Here is a 23,127-nt window from a genome sequence, read left to right on the forward strand (position 1 = left end):
TCACTAGATGAAAGAATTGTAGTGCAAGTCAGAAGAAAGAAAATCTAAAAGGAGACAAAAGCGTAACACCACAAGAGTTGTATTTTAAACGTCACGATGTGACAGCATGGTTGAGCATCACGTCACGATGCATAGTATGGCAAAAGTTAACTAGAGAGAAATATAGGCACAACCCTTGGCATACGCTTGGGTGAGGTGGTTCCGGCTGCCAATTAACAAACATCGTTATGTGTGACACATAGCTGGCATGCAGATCTGAATGGAACTTGAGTGCCATGTGTAGATATTGTGCCAGATATCATTCATCACTGTGGTTCCTGCCTGCTCCTGAGTTCAGTATCAGCAGCATCTGGAAAGAGCAACTCTACCACATTCTTTTCTTTCAGAAAAGGGAACTGAGAAAATTCTCTCTTGCTTTAAAGGTGTTGGCCAGAACATGCCTTGCAACCTGGAATCAGCGAAGGACTTGCTTGTTTTCTTAGGGAAGTCACTGTTGAGTATTTTGGAGGCTCTACTGTCTCATGTCATCTCAAAACCACGGAAGAATGTTGCTGGCGAAGTAGTCCTCATCACAGGTGCTGGGAGTGGTCTCGGAAGGCTTTTAGCATTGCAGTTCGCCCGCCTGGGATCAGTGCTCGTTCTTTGGGATGTGAACAAGGAGACAAACGAGGAGACCCGTCAGATAGCTCAGGAAGCAGGAGCCACCAGAGTGCATGCCTACACCTGTGACTGCAGCCAGAGGGAAGAAGTATACAGAGTGGCCGACGAGGTATGTCATCTCACTGGGTTTTGAGGGCTGTGAGAATCCTATGCAATTACTTTGGTATGCACCCATTTTATTCATTGGCCTCTCTGTCTCAGTGCCTCCCATGTGTCCTCAGTATCCCTCTACTTTGCAAATAATCTGGGGGGAATGGGAATTTGTAATTTTTCATCCTTATTGTATGCCAAATGTTTTGCTAAATCCCCTGTGTGTGTTATAATAACGCTATAAGACAAATTATTATTCTCCTTTGAAAATAGAGCAGTGAATCTGTGCGGGCATGTAGTTTCCCTTAAATAGAGCTGACAGTTAACAAAGGAATGGCCAGCACTTGAATTTCTGGCTTCCTGGATGGTACCAGTACAGTGGAAGGAGCAAGAGGTTGAAGCATCCTTCTTTGAGGGGTGAAAAAGAGCTGTCAAATGCTTCATCCAAGACCACACAATATATGTGTACCCTGTTTAGTCAGAGTTAGATCCACTTTACCACCATGTCTTCCATTTGAACATGTGTTTTTCACAGTTAATCAGAAGACAGTAAGAATACTCATCCTGAGAACATTTATTTGGTTTTGGTGGCTCGAACCCACTGACTTGGTGCTTCCTAAGCACTTGCTCCATTACTGAATTAATTCACACCCACATCCTCTAAATCAGTAGTTCTCAACCTGTGGGCCACGAAACCTTTGAATTTGAACAACCCTTTCACAGAGGTCAAACATGAGATATCCTGCATATCAGATATTTACATTATAATTCATTACAGCAGCAAAATTACAGTTATGAAGTGGCAACAAAATAATTTTACGGTTCGGGGTCACCACAACATGAAGAACTATTAAAGGGTCACAACATTAGGAAGGTTGAGAATCACTGCTCTAAATACTTCTTTGGCGATAACACGGATGGACTTTTAAAGTTTTAGGAAGCTGAAACTCCAGTATATTGGCAGACGGGCTGTTAGCTCGTAAAGACTTCTGTTTCCTTATATCCACACTGGGATCCATACACCACAGGCTACTCTCCCGGGCCAACTAGAGGAGGTAGAATTGCTGAATTTTGTGGAAAGGGAGGAACCAAGCCTGCTTGCTCCAACAGTCTTTCTACTTCCCATCTTTTTGTTCTTGTTTTTATTCTGATTACAGACTGCCTGATACAGTCTGAAGATCCAAAGCCGGATAAACCCACCCAGGCTTACTCTGGGATCACAACCCAAGTGCAGCCAACTGGCCGGCTGAGGCTGTTTACCCGTGAGGCATGCTGATTAACACATTGACTAACTACAAACAACTTTTCTAGCCAGGCTTCAGCAATCACGAGTCGATACTCAGACACTAAAGAAAGACCTTTGTCATAATGGCAGACTAATACAGTGTTCTATAAATAATTAGTTCCATATCTCTTGAATTGGGACCCATGTCTATCCCAGAGGGTTGCTTTCTGAAATTGTCCGCCATGCCATATTTCTAGCTTGTTCATTTTTATCACTTTATGGTCTTGAAGAGTGTTGGCAATGTGCTCTTCTGCACTTAGGAGAAACAATTTTACTTGCCATTCCACTTCTTATTTTAGATAAAAAGAAACCGTAAGAATTTTTAAGGAATATCCCCCAGGAGAATGACCATGGAGAAAATTTTTGAAGTGGTATTTAGAGTTTCCTCTCATCTAGTCTTGGGTGGCTTTGAGAGCTTGTATCCCAGAGTCATAACTTAGCCATGAGTTTAGAAAGTCCAATGTTGCTTTGTTGTCCATCTAGGTTATTTTGAACAGTAGGATATGAGCAAGCCGAGGCTATGGAGTTTTCCTTTATCCTGATGTAACATTCAACGATCCTAGTTATATATTTAATGACAATCAGTTTGGATTATCATATCTATGCCTGTACAACCTCTTCTCAAATGGAAGGAAGGAAAGAAGGAAGAAAGGAAGAAAGGAAGGAAGGGAGAAAGGAAGGCAGGCAGGCCATCTATCCTCTTGAATTTAATTTGTAGCATCTATAATTTTCCTAAAATTGGTTATTAATTCCTGATGATTTCCAAAATCATGGCCTACTTAGTAACTAGCAGAAGCAGATCTTTCCTGCTGCCTGTTACCTCTAATAGGTAAGGAATGGGAAACCTGAGATGTTGGGGAATTCCCATTGGAGATTTAGAATAAGTTACTAGCATGCTTGACAGCCCAGGGCCTTCCAGCAGGTAATTGTTTCTATCTCAAATCTCTTTCTGAAGTTACTGACATTTGCCCCTTTGTTGGACAATCTGGTTTCTACTTTTATTGCTATTCTCTTTGTTAATCAAGTTTAATTTAATAAACCACTAGCCTCTTTCCAAGTCAGACATGTATTTAGATTTTTTTATACTGCTTTACATGAAAACTGGCACAGCTGTGTCACTTGATCTGAACCCAGGCCTTCCACAACAGCACTTTCCACCTTCCACAGTGATATGTCCTCACCAAGACCATCCTGTGCTACTGTGATAAACTTTACACTATCCTTCTTTCAGGTGCACAAACACACACACACACACACACACACATACACACACACACACACATACACACACACACACACAATCACACACACAATCACATGCACACACACATACAATCACATGCACACACACAATTACATGCATACACACACACATGAACATACATCCACATACACTCACATACTTGTACACACATGCAGACATACATGGGTACACACACATATACACCAACATGCACACACACACACACACACACACACACACACACACACACACATACACTAACAGCTAGAGATATAACAGGAAATGTTGTGAACCTCATTTATAAACACTTGATAACTACTATGGGTGGTCCTTTCTAAATGGTGTCAGCATGTTACTGATACTGTATGATCTAAATTGGACTGATGGAATTCAGAACACAAAGGAGAACATAGGGACAGTAACAGCTTTGTCATCATCCTGGAAAGGCTCATGCCCACTAGGAGCCAAGATGACTAACTGAAGGCTTGTTAGAGGCAAAGGTACCACTGTGTCACCTGGGGCCCTGAGTTCTAAAGTAACAGTGATCAGATGCCTTGTCAAACTGGCATTTCAACAACAAACATGACTCATGGATCTTGTTCCTAACATTTTGAGGTGGATAGAAGAAAACAGGTCTGTTGAGGAAAATAAGACAGGCAGATTCTAATCTGCCTTGTATTTAAAGTGTATATTATCTTTCTTCCCATTGGCTCCTGCCTTCTCCATAAATCTGTGTATGCCGAATTAGGGTCTGTATTCTGTTTGGTTATAATAAGCCTGTTCTTATATCTGACACTTGACTGAAATGATATGTTACCAATGCAAAAACCTAAAACAAGATGACAAGCATAGACAGTAAGATGTTGGAATGGAGATGGAAAGTGGCTTTTCAACATTCACCTCAGTACTGGAGAGAGAAGAGAATGAGTGCAGAGCATTGAGCGTAGCCATCTAGTGCAGTGAGGATTCTGCAAAGAGCACACAATTCCAGCCTGCAGTAAGGATCAAGAGTGTATAACTATTGGGAGAGTGATCACATACAGAATTACTAGTCTGACGATGGCCCTCTTCTTATCCAATCCAGGTTAAGAAAGAAGTTGGTGACGTCTCTATCCTCATCAACAATGCTGGCATTGTAACAGGCAGAAAGTTCCTCGATTGCCCAGATGACCTCATGGAAAAGTCACTTGATGTCAATTTCAAAGCACATTTATGGGTGAATTTTTTTTTATTCTCATACTAACTGCAAAATTAATCTGGCATTCTAAAGTATTTTTCTCTTGCTCTTTAGCAAAATTATCAATTTCTAAATAAAATACACACATCTTAATCATGGGGAGAAGACTAGGCATCAACACAGGTCCTTACACAACCTATATACGTATTTTATGGCTGAGCTACATCCCGGTTTAACATCTTTTTTTTTACTGGATATTTTTTATTTACATTTCAAATGTTATTCCCTTTCCCAGTTTCCCATCCATAAGCCCCCTATCCTGTCCCCCTCCCCCTTCTTCTATAAGGGTATTCTTTCTCCCCAAACATCCCCCCTTACTGTCTCCCTGCCCTGACATTCCGCTACACTGGGGAATCCAGCCTTGGCAGGACAAAGTGCTTCTCCTTCCATTGGTGCCCAACAAGGCTATCCTCTGCTACATATGCAGAAGAAGCCATAGATCTGGCCATGTGTAGTCTTTGGATAGTAGTTTAGTCCCTGGGAGCTCTGGTTGGTTGGTATTATTGTTCTCATGGGGTTGCAAGCCCCTTCAGCTCTTTCAACCCTTTCTCTAATTCCTCCGACAGGGACCCTATTCTCAGTTCAATGGTTTGCTGGTAGCATTTGCCTCTGCATTTGTCATACTCTGGCTGAGCCTCTCAGGAGACAACCACATCAGGCTCCTGTCTGCCCTGGCCTGCAGGAGTTCAGAGGAGACCTGGGAGGGAGCGAAAGAATGGGGGACAGGAGGCACAAAGAAGGAGAGCAACTCTGTGTTCTGACCAAGCTCTCAAACTTTAATTTAACAAAAAAAGCAGCTTATAAAGACAAGCAGGTGAAAAAGCTACTCAGAACGATCCATCACTGCCACTACCCTCGCTATCGCCCTAAACCATAATTGCAGGTATAAACTGATAAGAACAGAGGGCTGGAGACAGAGGCTGTGAAAGTGATAAGAACAGACAACTGGCTAGGGTCCCAAGGCCAGAGGCTGTAACTGGCTTAATTTTCCTGGAGATAGGGACTATATAATGAGCAGAGCATTCCTGAGAAGAATTCTGAGACAGAGAGTGCTTGACTCCTAGCACCTGTCAGCATGCATTTCTTAGCTTCATCAATATTGTCTAGTTTTGGTGGCTGTGTATATATGGGCTGGATCCCCAGGTGGGACAGGCTCTGAATGGCCATTCCTTCAGTCTCTGCTCCAAACTTTCTCGCCGTATCCCCTCCTATGAATGTTTTATTCCCCCTTTCAAGAAGGATTGAAGTATCTGCACATTGGTTGTCTTTCTTCTTGAGCTTCATGAGTCTGTGGATTGATTGTATCTTGGGTAATTCCAAAATTTGGGCTAATATCTACTTATCAGTGAGTGCATACCATGTGTGTTTTTTTACGATTGGGTTACCTCATTCAGGATGATATTTTCTAGTTCATTCCATTTGCCTATGAATTTCATGAAGTAATTGTTTTTGATAGCTGAGTAATATTCCATTGCATATCTATCCACATTTTCAGTATTCATTCCTCTGTTGAAGGGCATCTGGGTTCTTTCCAGTTTCTGACTATTATAAATAAGGCTGCTATGAACATAGTGGAGCATGTGTCCTTGTTATATCTTGGAGCATCATTTGGGTGCCCAGGAGTGATATAGCTAGGTCCTCAGTTAGTACTATGTCCAGCTCTCTGAGGAAATTCCAGACTGATTTCCAGAATGGCTATGCCAGCTTGCAATCGCACCAACAATGGAGGAGTGTTCCTCTTTCTCCACATCCTTGCTAGCATCTGTTGTCACCTGAGTTTTTTATCTTAGCCATTCTGACTGGTGTGAGGTGGAATCTCAGGGTTGTTTTGATTTGCATTTCCCTGATGACTAAGGATATTGAACATTTCTTTAGGTGCTTGTCAACCATTCGATAATCCTCAGCTGAGAAGTCTGTTTAGCTCGGTTCCACCATTTTAGAAGGGTTATTTGACTCTCTAGAGTCTAACTTCTTGAGTTCTTAGTTAGCTATTAGATATTAGCCTTCTATTGGATGTAGGATTGGTAAAGATCTTTTCCCAATCTGTTGGTTGCTGTTTTGTCCTAGTGACAGTGTCCTTTGCCTTACAAAAGCTTTGCAGTTTTATGAGGTCCCATTTGTCAATTCTTGATCTTAAAGCATAAGCCACTGGTGTTTTGTTCAGGAAATTTTCCCCAGGGCCCATATGTTCAAGGCTCTTCCCCACTTTTCTTCTATTACTTTGAGTGTATCTGGTTTGATGTGGAGGTCCTTGATCCACTTGGACTTAAGCTTTGTACAGGGTGATAAGAATGGGTCAATTTGCATTCTTCTACATGCTGACCTCCAGTTGAGCCAGCACCATTTGTTGAAAATGCTAACTTTTTTCCACTGCATGGTTTTAGCTCCTTTGTCAAAGATCAAGTGACCATAGGTAGGTATGTGGATTCATGTCTGGGTCTTCAATACTATTCCATTGATCTACCTGCCTCTCTGTACCAATACCATACAGTTTTTATCACTATTGCTCTGTAATACTGCTTGAGGTCAGGGATGGTGATTCCCCCAGAAGTTCTTTTATTATTGAGTATAGTTTTTGCTATCCTGAGTTTTTTGTTATTCCAAGAGATTTTGCAAATTGCTCTTTCTAAGTCTATGAAGAACTGAGTTGGAATTTTGACAGGAATTGCACTGAATCTGTAGATTGCTTTTGGCAAAATGGCCATTCTTATTATATTAATCATGCAAATCCAAGAGCATGGGAGATCTTTCCATCTTTTGAGATCTTCGATTTCTTTCTTCACCAACGTTAAGTTCTTGCCATACAGATCTTTCACTTGCTTGGTTAGAGTCACATCAAGGTATTTTATGTTATTTGGGACTATTGTGAAGGGTGTCATTTCCCTAATTTCTTTCTCAGCCTGTTTATACTTTCAGTAGAGGAAGGCTACTGATTTGTTTGAGTTAATTTTATATTCAGCCACTTTGTTGAAGTTGTTTATCAGGCTTAGTAGTTCCCTGGTGGAATTTTTTGGGATCACTTAAGTATACTATCATATCATCTGCAAATAGTGATATTTTGACTTCTTCCTTTCCTTTGTATCCCTTTGACCTCCTTTCATTGTCTGATTGCTCTGGCCAGGATTTCTAGTACTATATTGAGTAAGTAGGGAGAAAGTGGGCAGCCTTGTCTAGTCCCTGATTTTAGTGGGATTGCTTCAAGTTTCTCTCCATTTAGTTTAATGTTAGCTACTGGTTTGCTGTATATGGCTTTTACTATGTTTAGGTATGCGCCTTGAATTCCTGACCTTTCCAGGACTTTTATCATGAAGGAGTGTTGAATTTTGTCAAATGCTTTCTCAGCATCTAATGAAATGATCATGTGTTTTTTTTCTTTGAGTTTGTTTATATTGTGGATTACTTTGATGGATTTCTGTATATTGAACTATCCCTGCATCCCTGGGAAGAAGCCTACTTGATCATGATGGATGATCATTTTGATGTGTTATTGGATTCGGTTTGCAAAAATTTTATTTGTATTTTTGCATCGATATTCATAAAGGAAATTGGTCTGAATTCTCTTTCTTTGTTGGGTCTTTGTGTCATTTAGGGAAAAAGCATAATTATGGATTCTTAGAAAGAATTTGGTAGTGTTCCTTCTCTTTCTATTTTATAGAATAGTTTGGACAGTATTGGTATTAGTTCTACTGTGAAGGTCTTATAGAATTCTACACTAAACCCATTTGCTCCTGGGCATATTTGGTTGGGATACTTTCAATAACTGCTTCTTTTTCTTTAGGAGTTATGGGACTGTTTAGATGGCTTATTTGATCCTGATTTATCTTTGGTACCTGGTATCTGTCTATAAAATTGTCCCTTTCATTCAGTTTTTCCAGTTTTGTTGAGTATAGGCTTTTGTAGTAGGATCTGATAATTTTTTAATTTACTCCATTTCTATTGTTATGTCTCCTTTTTCATTCCTTATTTTGTTAATTTGGATACATTCTCTGTGCCCTCTGGATAGTCTGACTAAGGTTTTATCTTGTTGATTTTCTTAAAGAGCCAGTTCCTGGTTTTGTTGATGCTTTGGATAGTTCTTTTTTTTCTGCTGGGTTGATTTCAGTGCTGAGTTTAATTATTTCCTGAAATCTACTCCTCTTGAGTGTATTTGCTTCTTTTTGATCAAGAGCTTTTAGGTGTGCTGTCAAACTGCTAGTGTTTGCTCTCTCCAGTTTTTTGTTTGTTTTGTTTTGTTTTGGAAGCATTCTGAGCTGAGTTTTCCTCTTAGCACTGCTTTCATTGTATCCCATAAGTTTGGGTATGTTGTGCCTTCATTTTCATAAAATTCTAAAGTCTTTAATTTCTTTCTTTATTTCTTCCTTCAACAAGTTATCATTGAGTAGAGCGTTGTTCAACTTCCATGTATATGTAGTCTTTCTGTCATTTTTGTTGTTATTGAAGACCAGCCTTAGTCCATGGTGATCTGATAGGATGCATGAGATTATTTCAATCTTCTTGTACCTCTTAAGGCCTGTTTTGTGGCAAATTATATGGTCAATTTTGGAGAAGGCACAACGAGGTACTGAGAAGAAGGTATATTCTTTTGTTTTAGGATCAAATGTTCTATAGACATCTGATAAATCATTTTGAATCATAACTTCTGATAGGTCTGCCTTTATATGTTACTTGACCTTTTTCCCTTACTGCTTTTAATATTCTTTCTTTGTTTTGTGCACTTGGTGTTTTGACTATTATGTGACTGGAGGAATTTCTTTTCTGGTCCAATCTATTTGGAGTTCTGTAGACTTCTTGTATGTCTATGGGCATCTCTTTCTTTAGGTTAGGGAAGTTTTCTTCTATAATTTTGTTGAAGATATTTACTGGCCCTTTAAGTTGGGAGTCTTCACTCTCTTCTATACCTATTATCCTTAGGTTTGACCTTCTCATTGTGTCCTGGATTTCCTGGATGTTTTAGGTTATCTTTGATGGTTGTGTCAATGTTTTCTATGGTATCTTCTGCCCCTGAGATTCTCTCTTCAATCTCTTGTATTCTGTTGGTGATGTTTGCATCTATGACTCCTGATCTCTTTCCTAGGTTTTCTATCTCCAGAATTGTACCCTTTGTGATTTCTTTATTGTTTCTATTTTCATTTTTAAATCCTAAATGGTTTTGTCAATTCCTTCACCTGTTTGGTTGTGTTTCCCTATAATTCTTTAAGGGATTTTTGTTTGTGTTTCCTCTTTGAGGGCTTCTGATTGTTTACCTGTGTTGTCCTGTCTTTCTTTAAGGGAGTTATTTATGTCCTTTTTAAAGTCCTCTATCATCATCATGAGATGTGACTTTAAATCCAAATCTTGCTTTTCTGGTGTGTTTGGATATTCAGTATTTGTTTTGGTGGGAGAACTGGGCTCCAATGATGCCAAGTAGTCTTGGTTTCTGTTGCTTAGGTTCCTGTGCTTGCCTCTTGCCATCAGGTTGCCTCTGGTATTAGCTGGTCTTGCTGTCTCTGACTGTGGCTTAACCCTCCTGTAAGCCTGTGTGTCAGCACTCCAGTAGACTGTTTCTTTTAGCTGGATCTGGGAACAGAGAGCTTGTCCTGGGTTTGTGTGTCCTGAAGCCTCCAGTTAGGTCACTTGCAGAAGAGTTGGTCTTCTGCTTACCTCTGCTCTCAGGTGTATCAGCACTCCTGGATACTGGCCTCAGCTCTGGGCTCAGGCAGAAACCAGAAGGATTCTGCCCCTGACTGCTCCTAGGTTCCTGTGCCCAGAGAGCATTAGACAGGTTCCTCTTGGGCCAGGAATGTGAGCAGAAGTGGTGGTCTCCCCTGAACTCCCAGGATTGTCTGTACTTCTGAGAGACTAGCTCTCTCCCCTAAGGGATTTGGTTACAGAGAGCTGTGCGGTGAGTTCAGTTCTGGGCACAGGCAAAAATGGGAAGTGTCCTGTCCCAGACTGCTCCTGCCTTTTCCTGAAGCCTCCAGGCTGGTCGCTTGGTGCAGAAGAGTTGGCCTTACCTCTGCTCTCAAGTGTGTTGGCCTAGTTTAACATCTTAATTTTGGGTTTCTCCACTCAATTGTTCTCTCTTTTTATCCATTAACTTGCTTATTAATTACTCATTAACTTATTTATTTATCCCCAATGGCAGCTCCCCTCTCCCCTTTCCTCATCACACGGCCCCTCCTCCCAGCCTTCCCCTTCACCGCTGATGATCCAACTTGGCCTTGAAGCTCCCAGGACCTCTACCTGTGATGGAGCTATCTTTCAAAGACAGAACTGCCCTTGTCATTGAACTACCGTTCATTGATCACCAGCAAAGGCCTGAGGCTGACCCATAAATCTTGCGTGCATAATCAGCTTCCATATCTACCAATTTCACATCTACAGATCTAACCACTGTGTCTGTGCCAAATATGTTCAAACTGTCTTTGTAATCAGCCTCAACTAATACACTCTAACAACTATTTATCCATTTTTACTCTTTCTTGGGTATTTTATCCAGTGGTGTTTTAAAGTATAACAGACACACACAGTGATACAGACATACACGCAGACACACACACAGACACACAGACTTACACAGAGACACAGATACATTCAGACACAGACACACACACACACATAGACATAGACACACATAGACAGACAGGCACACACAGCCAGACACAGACACACAGTGATACAGACACACCCAAGGATATGTGTGGTACTAAGTAAGTGTTTCACTATTTTATATAGAGATTTGAGCATCCGTGAAGTTTGCCATGGATAGAAGGTCCTAGGCTTTATCTTTTCTTAACAAAAACAAAAAATGAGAAATGACTATATTCCTTGTAGCAGTTTGGGGAAATATTTGCAAGGGAACATCAAACAAAATGGTTTTTGTTTGGTTGTTTTTTTAAGAATAGGTAGTGAGTAAACTTATTTTGGTATGACTAGGGGAATTTATAATTTGCCTGGACACTTTGGAAGTAAAAAGATTTAAAAAAAAAAAAAAAGCATGATTAATAAGCAAGCATTAATCAGGTATGTCCTAGACAAATTAAGACCTAACTTGGTACCCACCTGGAGAAAGCATAGGTTACCATAAGTCACATATGACCATCACTAAGAAATGCATCCCTGACTTTCATAGGGCTACACCCAGGCCCAGAGGTTATATTTGACCTTGCCTGACCAGCCTTTTCCCATATCTACACTTCACACCTCTTCCTGTGGCCCCTTCCTGCCGCTCCATTTGCTATCCAGTTGTTTTCAGTGCTGTGCTCAGCTCAGCCTCCCTAAACAAGACTCTCTTGAGAGGACTCGCAGAAGATTTCAGGTCCCTCTCCACACTTCTCACACCTTTTCCAGCTCTCTATCAGAAGCTTTGAAATACGTGTGGAGCTTTTTGTTTCCTATCTCCACCTTCGCTAGGGTATAGTGGTGCCACTGGTGTTCTTGGTGTCCTGCATGATCTTCAGGAGAAAAATGGAAAGATCTAGCCATTGGTAACTGCTGTGTCTTTACTAGAACTACTTCTCTTGTCCCAAATGTGCAGTGTGTGTGTGTGTGTGTGTGTGTGTGTGTGTGTGTGTGTGTGTGTGTGTGTGTGTGTATTTCATGAGTTTACTTTTATCGTTATATGTAATAGGTTAATCCCCTTCAGTGTCTCCTCCTGTGACTCTACATCTATTTTGTCTGTTCTGCATCTATTTTGCCCTAGACTCCTTTTTCTTCCTCTGCTAGTTATCCCTTAAATATTGTTTCGCTAGCTCCTGGCATCCCCTCCTGTATTGTCTCTTCACTTTTTCTGAGTGGGTCATATCTTTGAAACCCTGTGTGTGACCCAATACAGGGCTTGTGACTAAATTGCCAGAGGCTCAAACAACTGACTGACCACTGGGCTCCAGCTTTCACAGCAGAATCACAGAGGAGTCACTGGACCCTGAACACAGGCTCCTTCTTAGAATGCTCTCTGTCTTCTTCATTTTGATTTTTTACCTCTCTGTGAAACAACACAGAACAATTGAGTGAAGAGGTGGGGCTTTTGTAAGAAGCTCCTTTTTATTTCTTTTATTATAGCTGTTAGCTTTTGTCGTGGTTGGGGCGAGGTGGGGGACAGCAAACACTTACCCATCTTAGCCTAGAACCCATTTTAACCTCTCTGTCTGAATCTGTGGAAAATTTTTGCTTGTTGCCCAAGACATCCTCTTCAGAAGTTCATTGTTCTTCCTGTACCACCTTTCTCCAGGTTCCCAGTTTTAAAAAAAAATAAAATAAAAGTAAAGTAAAGATATTCTGCATGACTGAGACACAGCCTAAGCACCCTCTACCTCAAAAACATACCTTATTTTACGAATTGGCATTAAAAGATCATCATTCCAAGAAACAGAGATTGCTCTAAAACATAGTTCTTTCTTAATGGAAGCAGGGTAACATGTGAGTTGTGTTAAGCCAAGGAAGGAAATGCAATATGCATGTAAACAATGATGCACACATGTACTGATGGGTTTTTGGATTATGGGTGTTGCAACTAAGATTTTTCTATACCACTTTTGGAAGGGGAAGCCCTTGGTCCTGCCAAGACTGAACCCCCAGTGAACATGATTGTTGGGGGGAGGGCGGTAATGGGGGGAGGATGGGGAGGAAAACACCCATATAGAAAGGGAAGGGGAGGAGCTAGGGGGATGTTGGCCCAGGAACTGAGAAAGGGAATAACAATCGAAATGTAAATAAGAAATACCCAAGTTAATAAAGATGGAGGAAAAAAACAAAAACAAAACAAAAAAAAAAGATTTTTCCTATACCACTTTTAATATTATTGACAATTTCATGGGGAGATAACAATTTAGCAATATAAAATACTCTTTAATGTGTGCTTAAGCTTATATTCAGTATTTTTAGGTAATTTCATTAGCTTAAAGTTTGAAGCACAGTAGCCATTTACACATCTGAGGAAAGCATATAATGTTCTACTGGGTATTAAAAGCTTTTTTTTTTTGGTCTTCATAGATGTATAAAGCCTTTCTGCCTGCCATGATTGCTAACAACCATGGCCATTTGGTTTGCATTTCAAGTTCGGCTGGATTGATTGGAGTAAATGGGCTGTCAGGTAAGAGAATTCTTGACAACTTTAACTTGCATAATAATGGCACACCAGGAGTCTGCCTCACACAGCACTTGCAGGTCACTAATACTCATCCAACAAATGGACAGAAGAGATTATTTTGAAGATGTTAGTGTTCTGGTGGTTTGGTTTGCTTTGGTTTGCTTTGGTTCGGTTTGGTTTCTAGGACAGGGTTAGACTTCAAGACAAAAGTGGCCTGGAACTCAGTCTTCCTATCTTGGTTTCTTTTTTTTTTTTTTCCCCTCGGAGCTGAGGATCAAACCCAGGACCTTGCACTTGCTAGGCAAGCGCACTACCACTGAGCTAAATCCCCAACCCCCTATCTTGGTTTCTTAAGCACTGGGATTCTAAGCATGTATTTCTGTGCCCAAAAAGACTGTTGATCATACACTTCTACAGATTTTGAGTAAATAACAAAGTAAGTTCTAGTTTTCTATATCTTAATTATATGACTAAGGTTCTTGGAACTACCCATTACCCAAATGGCACTATTGATACAGCCTGAGACCCACACTGTTCCTTTTCTCATGGCTTTGAATAGCATGCATGAATATTCATAGCTACTGTTTGTCCTCTTCCTCACACAGTAGTTGCACCTTTAGATGTAAGAACCATATCAACAAGTCAGAGCCTTCTATGTTTCCCACACTGTGGTCTTTGCTTCTGTAGCACAGCCACTTACACAGCTCTGTTGAGAATACAGATTGTGCAAGTCCTGAGTTCTTTCTGCTTATCAGGATGTCAGAGCTCAATGGCTTCCTAAGAAGTAATTTATCAGATGAGCCTAGAAGCATTTCTAGATCCTTCTCTTCCCTCTTTGCCCTCTACCCTCTTGCCTCATGTTGCATCCCTGAGGCCTGAAAACCTGACACTTGCAACCTGGATTTTGTCACTTATAGTGGATGTTTCACAACAGACTGAGGATATATGCATGCCTCTTGGAAATGGATGCAAAGGAAAGTGTTGCCAAAACAAACGAACAAACAAACAAAAACTTACTTAAGTTTCTATTCCTTCTCAAGTCATTTTCATTCACAGAATTCAGACATTCTCCATTCTCTCTCTCTCTCTCTCTCTATATATATATATATATATATATATAGATATAGATATAGATATAGATATAGATAGATAGATAGATAGATATAGATATAGATATAGATATAATTTGTTTTATGTATGTGAGTACACTGTTGCTCTCTTCAGACACAGCAGAAGAGGGCATCAGATCCCATTACAAATGGTTGTGAACCACCATGTGATTGCTGAGAATTGAACTCAAGACCTCTATAAGAGCAATCAGTGCTCTCAACCTCCGAGCCATCTCTCCAGCCCCCAGGCATTCTCTTAAAGCAAATGTGACTTAAAACAAAATGCACAGCATGGACAAAAATGCCACCCCCCCCCACCTCCTGCATTTTCAAGTGAAGTAAGAGGTATAAGAAGTTCTTTGTTCTTCTCTCAAAATAGAAGACAGAGTTGAAGTCAGTCATTGTAGTTTGTACCTCATAAAGACAGCATCGATTGCTTTCCACCATCTGCAGCATCTGACTAACATGATTGTGATTATCAGATCCCACCACTGTGGCAAAGTAAGGACTCACTTGTCTCACAGTTGAAGAGGTTTCAGTCTGTGCTCTGCTGCGTTGGAGTTTGTGACAAAATCCTTCCAACAGCTTCTGAATCACACCACCCGGTTTCCACAGTCAGCCCCACTTCAGGGGACCAGTATTCTAGCTCCCTACCACTGAGACGAAATACTTGAAACAATCAACTTGAAAGGAGGATAGGTTTATTTGGGCTCACGGTTTTTGGCTCACCTCAAGGCTTTTCTTTATGGTTCTGTGGCCTTGTTGCTTTGGGGCCAAAGTAAAGCAGTGCATCATGCAGGAGCATGTGACAGAGGAAACCAACTTACTTTGTGTCCGTTGAGAAACAAACATGGAGGCAGAAAGAATCCAGTCTCAGTCTCTCCTCCATTGTATACTCCCAGTTGCCTCCTTTCTTCCACTAGGCCCTTCCTCCTAATGGTTCTACCACTTCCCAGGAATGTTGTAATGGTTTGTATATGCTTGGTCCAGGGAGTGGCACTATTAGGAACTATGATGGCCTTATTGGAGTAGGTGTGTCACTGTGGGCATGGACTTTAAGAACCTCACCCTAGCTGCCTGGAAGCCAGTCTTCACCTAGCAGCCTTCAGATGAAAATGTAGAACTCTCAGCTAAGCATCAATAGGAGAGGCCCTTGGTCCTGAGAAGCCTCAATTCTCCAGTGTAGGGGAATGCCAGGGCAGTGAGGTAGAAGTGCATGGGTAGGAGAGGAAGTTCCCTCATAAAAGGAGAGGGAGGGGGATGGGATAGGGGGTTATGGAGGGGAAACCGGAATAACATTTGAAGTGTAAATACATAAAATGTCCAATTAAAATAACCTCTTAGTTCTTCCTCTACCATGCCTGCCTGGGTACTGCTATGCTCTCAGGTAAGCCATCCACAATTAAATGTTGTCCTTATAAGAGTTGCCTTGGTCATGGTGTCTGTTCACAGCAGTAAAACCCTAACTAAGACAAATGCCAAAGCTTTTAAGGAAACTCCTAGTAATTTTGCACATAAGTACAGGTAGTATCAGTGTGACCACTTGAAACCATTTTAAACCATTGAATTATTTATTTTTCATTATACTGACAATCTGAGATTTATGATGGGAAGAACATTTACTTCTGAGTACTACAAACCACACTTACCTTTCTTGCTTAAATCCCTATATAACTTGTTATTTTATGTAGCGTCATATGTACTTCATGAGGTTAATTTATTTGAAACAAGGACCGGATAGTCTATGTCCCATGTAACAATTGACACAGGCTCAACAAAGCATTGACTTATAAGTAAAACTATACAGTGTAGAGGAGCACATAGCAGCCTTTCTCATCATATAGTCCATTTGTTCATTAACATATTATTTTAGTGCCCATGTTTCATGCTACTCACTACATATTTCTCCCCGTACAAAGAACTTTTGAAATGATTGGGCACATCATCTGTTGCTGTCAGTATTACAAGTGACCTTAATGTCATGTCACTTAAAAGCTTTACAATACAAACAGACCTCAGAAATATACACATCTGGTTCTAGATCACAATGAAGCAAGAGACACTACGTTTTTGGTTTCTCCGAGCATATAAAAGTTATATTTTATATCACTGTACTCTGTTAAAGATGCCTTCTCATTATAGAATAAAAGCCATATGCATTCTGTATTTTAAAATACAGTTGACTTACTTTAGATTACTAGTGCTCTGATAAAACACCATGACCAAAGCCACTTGGGAAGAGTTTGTCTTTTGCTTCCTCCTCACTGTTTATCATGGAAGGAAGTCAAAGCAAGAGCTCAAACAGTGCGGGGACCTGGAGGCAAGAGTTGGTGCAGAAGCCACAAAGAAGTGCTCCTCACTGGCTTGCTCATCCTGCTGTCTGATAAAACCCAGGACCACCAGCCCAGGAATGGCACCACCTACAATGGGCTGGGTGCTCCCACATAATCACTAGTTAAGAAAATACTTCACGGACCAGCCTACGACCATATCTTATAGAAGCATTTTCTCAATAACATGAACTGTGTTGAATTGACTTAAAACTAGCCAGCACAATGTAACTGCTAAAACCTAATTATTACCTGAGCTGTAGGAAAGATGGATCGAGGTCACTTGCTCAGTACAAAGTTGTCATTAATCTTCAAATCATACAGAATGCAATCACTGAACTGCACAATGACATAGAATGCAAGGAGACCTATACACTTTAACTCTCTCTCTCACTTACAGACTATTGTGCAAGTAAATTCGCAGCCCTTGGATTTGCAGAATCTATGTTTGTCGAAACACTCGCCCAAAAACAAAGGGGGATCAAAACTACTATTGTGTGCCCATTCTTTATAAAAACTGGAATGTTCGAAGGTTGCACTACTAAGTAAGTATACCTTTTGATTTTAAAGGCATTCAAATTGACTCTTTGCCCCTTCGATTTTATTCTTTCCTTTCAGCTGCCTGGATCTTCATCTGAAACATTTTCTGATACACAAGTGATTTCAGAATTGTCCGTGACACATGTGTGTTGAAGGACCTGATTGATCATGTTTACAGTGCCCAACTAGCACCCATCCTGTTGCCCCAGATCTGCTTCTCTGTTTCCTGTCTTGGCCACCTAATGCCATTCAAACCCCTTCTCTGACTCCAGGAAAACTAGATGTCACTGAAGGAAAACAACTCCCAGATTCCTTAAAAGAACACCACATATCTTGATTAACCACAGGATTCCTTAAATAATACCGTGAATAGGTTGATCACAGAAAAGTCTTACCCACTACAGGCTCTAAGTTCAAGAGCTGGGGTGGAGTAAGGCTCATAGCCCCCTTCCTCTTGTTAGTTAGATCTTGTTTGCCAAGGAAAATGGATCTCTCCTCTCTCCTTGCCAAGGAAAGGACAAAGAGAAAATCCACCTACGCTGTACCTCCTCTCATAAGGGCACCAATCCCATTCACAAAGGCTCCATGCTCTTGACGTAATTACTTCTCAAGATCCAAGTCCTGATCCAGATTCACCATGTGGAGATTAGGCTAAAGTATAAATTTGGGGAACACATTCAGACCCTAACAGACACAAATACCCAGTTGTGTGTCTTATGAACATAACCCAGTTTGTTTCCAGTGACGTCATACTTAGATGGTTCAATAAGGTTTTACATGGATGATTATCTGTAAGTGTATTGATTTACAATGAGTTTCCATTTCTCATTCCAGTCATGTTATTACTACTTTGACAAGAAGGGAGTAAATATAAAAATATAGAAATTGAGAGAGACAGGGGTATGACAACAATGTCTTATAAATTTTACCCTTAATCTTAAGGAATGATTCTTTTGTTAACTTGAGGTTTTTTTTTTCCCTTCCTTAGGTGTCCTAATCTGTTACCAATTCTGGATCCAGAATATGCAGTTGGGAAAATAGTAGATGCTATCCTTCAGGAGCAGCTGTACTTGTATATGCCCAAGTTTTTATACTTCATAATGTTTTTAAAAAGGTAATGGCATCCGTTTCCATGTCTCCCCATGTCACCAGTTTATTCCAGGTCCTACCTGGAAGAGCCAGTCAGCAAGTATTAGTTAAACTGATGGCCTTTTTAAGGAAAATCTTCCTCATACTCTTTTTTCATCTTTATGACCCTTTATTGACACAGTTTCAGATTTATACGGTTTCTGTGCCACCACAAGTTCAGAGACCCTCTCTGCCATCGTAATGTTGAATAATTGTCAAAAATGAATGAGTTGACAAAATGAAATCTGGATAGATTTAAAACTTGTTAGGCTGCTTTAGTAAAGATGTTCTTCACACATTATGACATGATTGTATGACCATAAATAGTGAATCAATGCTTCCTCAGGTACAGGACCAGAGAGTCAGCTAGACACTAAAAATTTGAAGTATCGGTTAAACTGGCAATTGCTAATAATTTTTACCAATAAAGTAGTTAAAGAATTCCAGAGGGAAAAAATCTTAAAACCATATAAAAATGGGGGAGCTGAGTATGGCTGGGTAGTGGAGTGCTTGCCTGGCATGCACAAGGCTCTCAGTTCTCTCGCACGTGTGCGTGCATACACACACACACACACACACACACACACACACACACACACACAAAGGAAAACAAGAATGGAAGGAAGGAAGGAAAAGGAGGGAGGCAGGGATGGGAGTGGAGGAAAGGAGAGGGAAGGGAAGAAGAGAGAAGGGGAAAAGGAAGGGGGAAGGAAGAAATGGAAGAAATAAAAGAAGGAAATGAAGGAGGGAGGAAGGAAAAGAGGGAGGGAAGGAATGAAAGTAGAAAGGAAGGAAGAATAAAAGAAAGGATGGAAGGAAAGAAGGACATATTAAAAGAAAGGAAATGGAAATAAAGGAATGAAGGAATGGAAGGAAAGAGAGAAGAATTAAAGAAGGAAGGGGGAGGGAAGGAAAGAGAAAGAATTGAAAGGTGGAAGGACAGAAGATGAAAAGAAAGAAAAAAGGAAAAGGAGTGAAGGAAAGAAGGAAGAAGGAAGGGAGGAAGAGAGTAAGGAAGAAGGGGAAGAGAATGAGGAAAGAAGGGAGGAAGGAAGGAAGGAAGGGAGGAAGGAAGGGAGGAAGGAGGAAGGAAGGAAGGAAGGAAGGGAGGAAGGAGGAAGGAAGGAAGGAGGAAGGAAGGAAGGAAGGAAAGGAAGGAAAAGGAAAGAAGGAAAAGGGAAAATCCTCCCTCCCCCCACCCTTATGACCAAACTGAACTTGATGTCTGAAGTTCAGCAGTGTCAGCTTGGGCACACTGGTCTGGGTTCAGGCTGCTGTTGAATGGACAGGTCCACTGCTCATCCCAGTCTCTCAATCCAGTTTCAGTGTTGCTCCATGTGTCTGTGCCTCTCCTCACAGTGGCTACACCTTTACAAGGAGAACGCTGTACAACCAGCCACCATGTTCTGTTGAGTTGAATAGGTCTCTCCTCTGCCTTGTTGCTTCTATCTTGGTCCACCAGCTCTGTACACAGCACTACTCCCTATGACGTGAGGGTTCTTTGACTGGTTGAATATAGGCATTATTCTTCAAGTTCTCATATGGCTGACAGCCACAGATGTCTCTTTACAATTAGTCAATTTTATCTTTTATGCAATGAAAAAGAAATCATTCTCCCATCTTTTCCCTTCCCATACTTCCTCTACCACAGGAAAGACCCCTGTGGCTGACAAAGGCTGTCAAAATGAATGGGCACAAGGAGTCTTTAAGTAGCAATTTGAAACCCAGGGTTATGACCCTGCTCTTTATCAAGCCTATAATTCTTACATGTCCCATGTTCTCCTGGCCTCAGTTTTCTTGTCCACAAATTACTAGCCATGTTTGGCAGTGCATACAGACTAGCATAATGTCTGGTTATTGGACATTATGTATTTCCACCGCACAGTGGGTTATAGCTCGCATAGAAGCAGATTGTACTATGACAAGGCCAACTTTAAGAACATGAAGCTTCATTTTATTTTGCTCTGAATAATTGTGGAAATTATATTTCTTTAATGGCATGCACATTCTGCGCCATGTTTTGGGAAAGTACTAGATCATTCTGGAGAATCAGAGGAAAAACAAACAGGCTCAATGAAAGAAATGACATCAAACACTCCTTCAAACAGCATGTAGAGAGCAGTGTGTGAGCCACTCACCATTCCATTCAAGGATCTGGAATTACACAAAAGAACAGGACACAAAGAAACCTCCATCATGATAGGAAGTGTCTCTCAGGAGTAAGAAGAACAGGAGAATAAAAGGAAATGGAGAAGTAGGGTAGGCGTTCAGGGTGTCTCATACCTGCGATCCTAGCATTAGACTGGAAGACAAAGACTGCCGTGAGTTTGTAGCCTTCCTGGGCTGCATAGTGAGATCCTATCTCAAGACCCCCATCCTTTCCAAAAGAAGCTATCCTGGGTGTCCTATGTGTTGTGCATAAAAATTAAGCCAGAAAGGGGAATCTCAGATAGGCCTGGACACAGGGGAACAAATGGAGAACTAAACACTGATGGGAAACTCTCCAATATGTTAACCATTTATCCACGCTGAAACTGGGGAGGACACAAAGCACCTGGCAGCCTCACCCCATCCCTAAAACAAATCTTAGGTTTTCTGTATCTGATTGTCACTTTTGCAATGTTAGTCTCAAGGTCAACAGGGGCAGGGTATGGAGTGATGGTCAGGAGTGTCTGTGAGTCTTCCCAGGCACAGATGGGGATGGAAGAGATAAATGTCTTAGGTCAGGTGGCCAACAGCAAGACCTATTGCGTCTCATCATCACAGTGATCTTAGGAAGAAGGATGCCCTCAGCTGTTACCTGAGGACATGAAGTTCTACAAGCTGGTAAATTGCCTAAGCTGGCATTGAAGTGCAGGGGGCCAAGTTTCCAACCAGATCCATCTACTCCAAACATGTGCTGACAATTATAGTACTCTAAAGTAGATGCTTCAGAGTACACACAGTACTCTAGACTGGTGATGGTTTAGAGACCAAAGCACGTGAACTAAATGCCATAAACAGAGGAGGAGACCTCTCGGCTTAAGCCTCCATGATGAGTGTTTGAACATGTGACTCCGCTACAAAACTAATACCTAGCAAAGGTGTTTTCACAGATGATAACCAAGATGTTTACTCTTGTGTTCTTTTTAGCTTCTTGCCCATCAAGACAGGAATACTTATAGCTGACTACCTAGGAATCTTTCATGTGATGGATGGCTTCACTGGTCAAAAGAAGAAATCTTAATGATAAGCCCTATGCCCTGTGTTTTCTGAGACCCATTGCTACGTCAGGCTTACTTCAAAGAAGAAAGGTATTTCTGTCTGACAGAACCCAAAAGCAAATATGTTCTGCTGTGGACCAGAATCCTTCCAGTGTCATTTGAATACAATGTTACCATTTTTTCTTTTGTTGTTGTTGTTGTTGTTGAATGTATTTTTGTTTGGTGTTTGGAAAATAAAAGTAGCTCTTTGTCATTCCCACTTCAACAACTATACTACTATAGCAGTGTAACCATATGCAAACAAAAACAGACTCCAGTGTGTGTGCGTGTGTGTGTGTGTGTGTGTGTGTGCGCGCATGCACGTGTATGTGTGTGTAACAGATATAATCAGAGAAAAAGAGGCTATCTATTTGAGGGGTGCTATGGGAACAGTTGGAGGGAGGGTAATTGGGATGGGCTTGAGGGGAAAAGGTGGAGGAATGGTATAATCCTATTTCAATTAAAAACATTTTTAAGATAAAAAATTTTAAAGGAAAAAGAGGTGGGTTCACAGGAGCTACCCTGAGTATGGCGGTCCCTAGAAAGCAAATGGCTGTGACTGGGCTCTCATGGGGCAAAGGAGGTGCAGTGTGTGTCTGGGCTGCAAGACCTCTCTCAAGAGGACACAAAAGTCCAGCTTTCTATCCTCTTAGTCTCAGTTTGGGCTCTTTGGAGCCCAGGCCACCAGTGTGAAACTCATGTAACTTACTGCTTTAGTTTCTTGAGTTGCTATGGTTGCTATGACAGGACACCTGACAAAGGTCCCCTAGGGAAGAAAGTGTTTATTTTGACTCACAGTTTGAAAGTACAGTCCATGTGGTACAGAAGTCATCGTCCCCAGAGCAGCCCCAAAGCAGAGATGAATGTGGCTGTTCAACTACTCTGGCTTTTCCTGTGGTCCAGGACCTCAGCCCCTGGGGTGGCGCCACCCACATTCAGTTAACCTACCTTAGGTTAGCTCTCTCCCGGCTACTCTATCATAGTTGACTGACAAGTCCAGTCATTTCAGTACTCAATGTCCTGACAAGTGCCACTTTTTAGCTAAAGGTCTCAGACACATGGCCCCAGAGAGCCTCACCAGGGCTTTCCTGACAATGACATTAGTCCAGAGTTTCAGACAGAATCATATTTTCAGTCAAAAATGTATAAAAAAAATGGTTGTTTCTTACTATGAAAATGAAGGTCAGCTGATTAGA

The 23,127-nt window shown here is 41.1% G+C and overlaps 1 protein-coding gene across 1 annotated transcript; it reads left to right on the forward strand.

Annotated features, from left to right (window-relative positions):
- Nucleotides 1-217: 217 nt before the first annotated feature.
- Nucleotides 218-22,164, forward strand: LOC116905718 (epidermal retinol dehydrogenase 2). Its single transcript, XM_032908688.1, has 6 exons — nucleotides 218-769; nucleotides 4,363-4,494; nucleotides 13,486-13,585; nucleotides 17,422-17,566; nucleotides 18,550-18,675; nucleotides 21,822-22,164. Exons 1-6 carry the CDS (start codon nucleotides 437-439, stop codon nucleotides 21,913-21,915), a joined length of 930 nt encoding a protein of 309 aa, XP_032764579.1. The 5' UTR covers nucleotides 218-436; the 3' UTR covers nucleotides 21,916-22,164.
- Nucleotides 22,165-23,127: the final 963 nt, after the last annotated feature.

Source organism: Rattus rattus, chromosome 7 (assembly GCF_011064425.1).
Source record: "Rattus rattus isolate New Zealand chromosome 7, Rrattus_CSIRO_v1, whole genome shotgun sequence".
NCBI lineage: Eukaryota > Metazoa > Chordata > Mammalia > Rodentia > Muridae > Rattus > Rattus rattus.

Coding starts and splice junctions, on each gene's coding strand:
- LOC116905718 (XM_032908688.1), top strand. CDS start 437: ATGCCTTGCAACCTGGAATCAGCGAAGGACTTGCTTGTTTTCTTAGGG. Junction 4,495..13,485: donor ATTTCAAAGCACATTTATGG/GTGAATTTTTTT, acceptor TGGTCTTCATAG/ATGTATAAAGCCTTTCTGCC. Junction 18,676..21,821: donor TTCATAATGTTTTTAAAAAG/GTAATGGCATCC, acceptor TGTTCTTTTTAG/CTTCTTGCCCATCAAGACAG.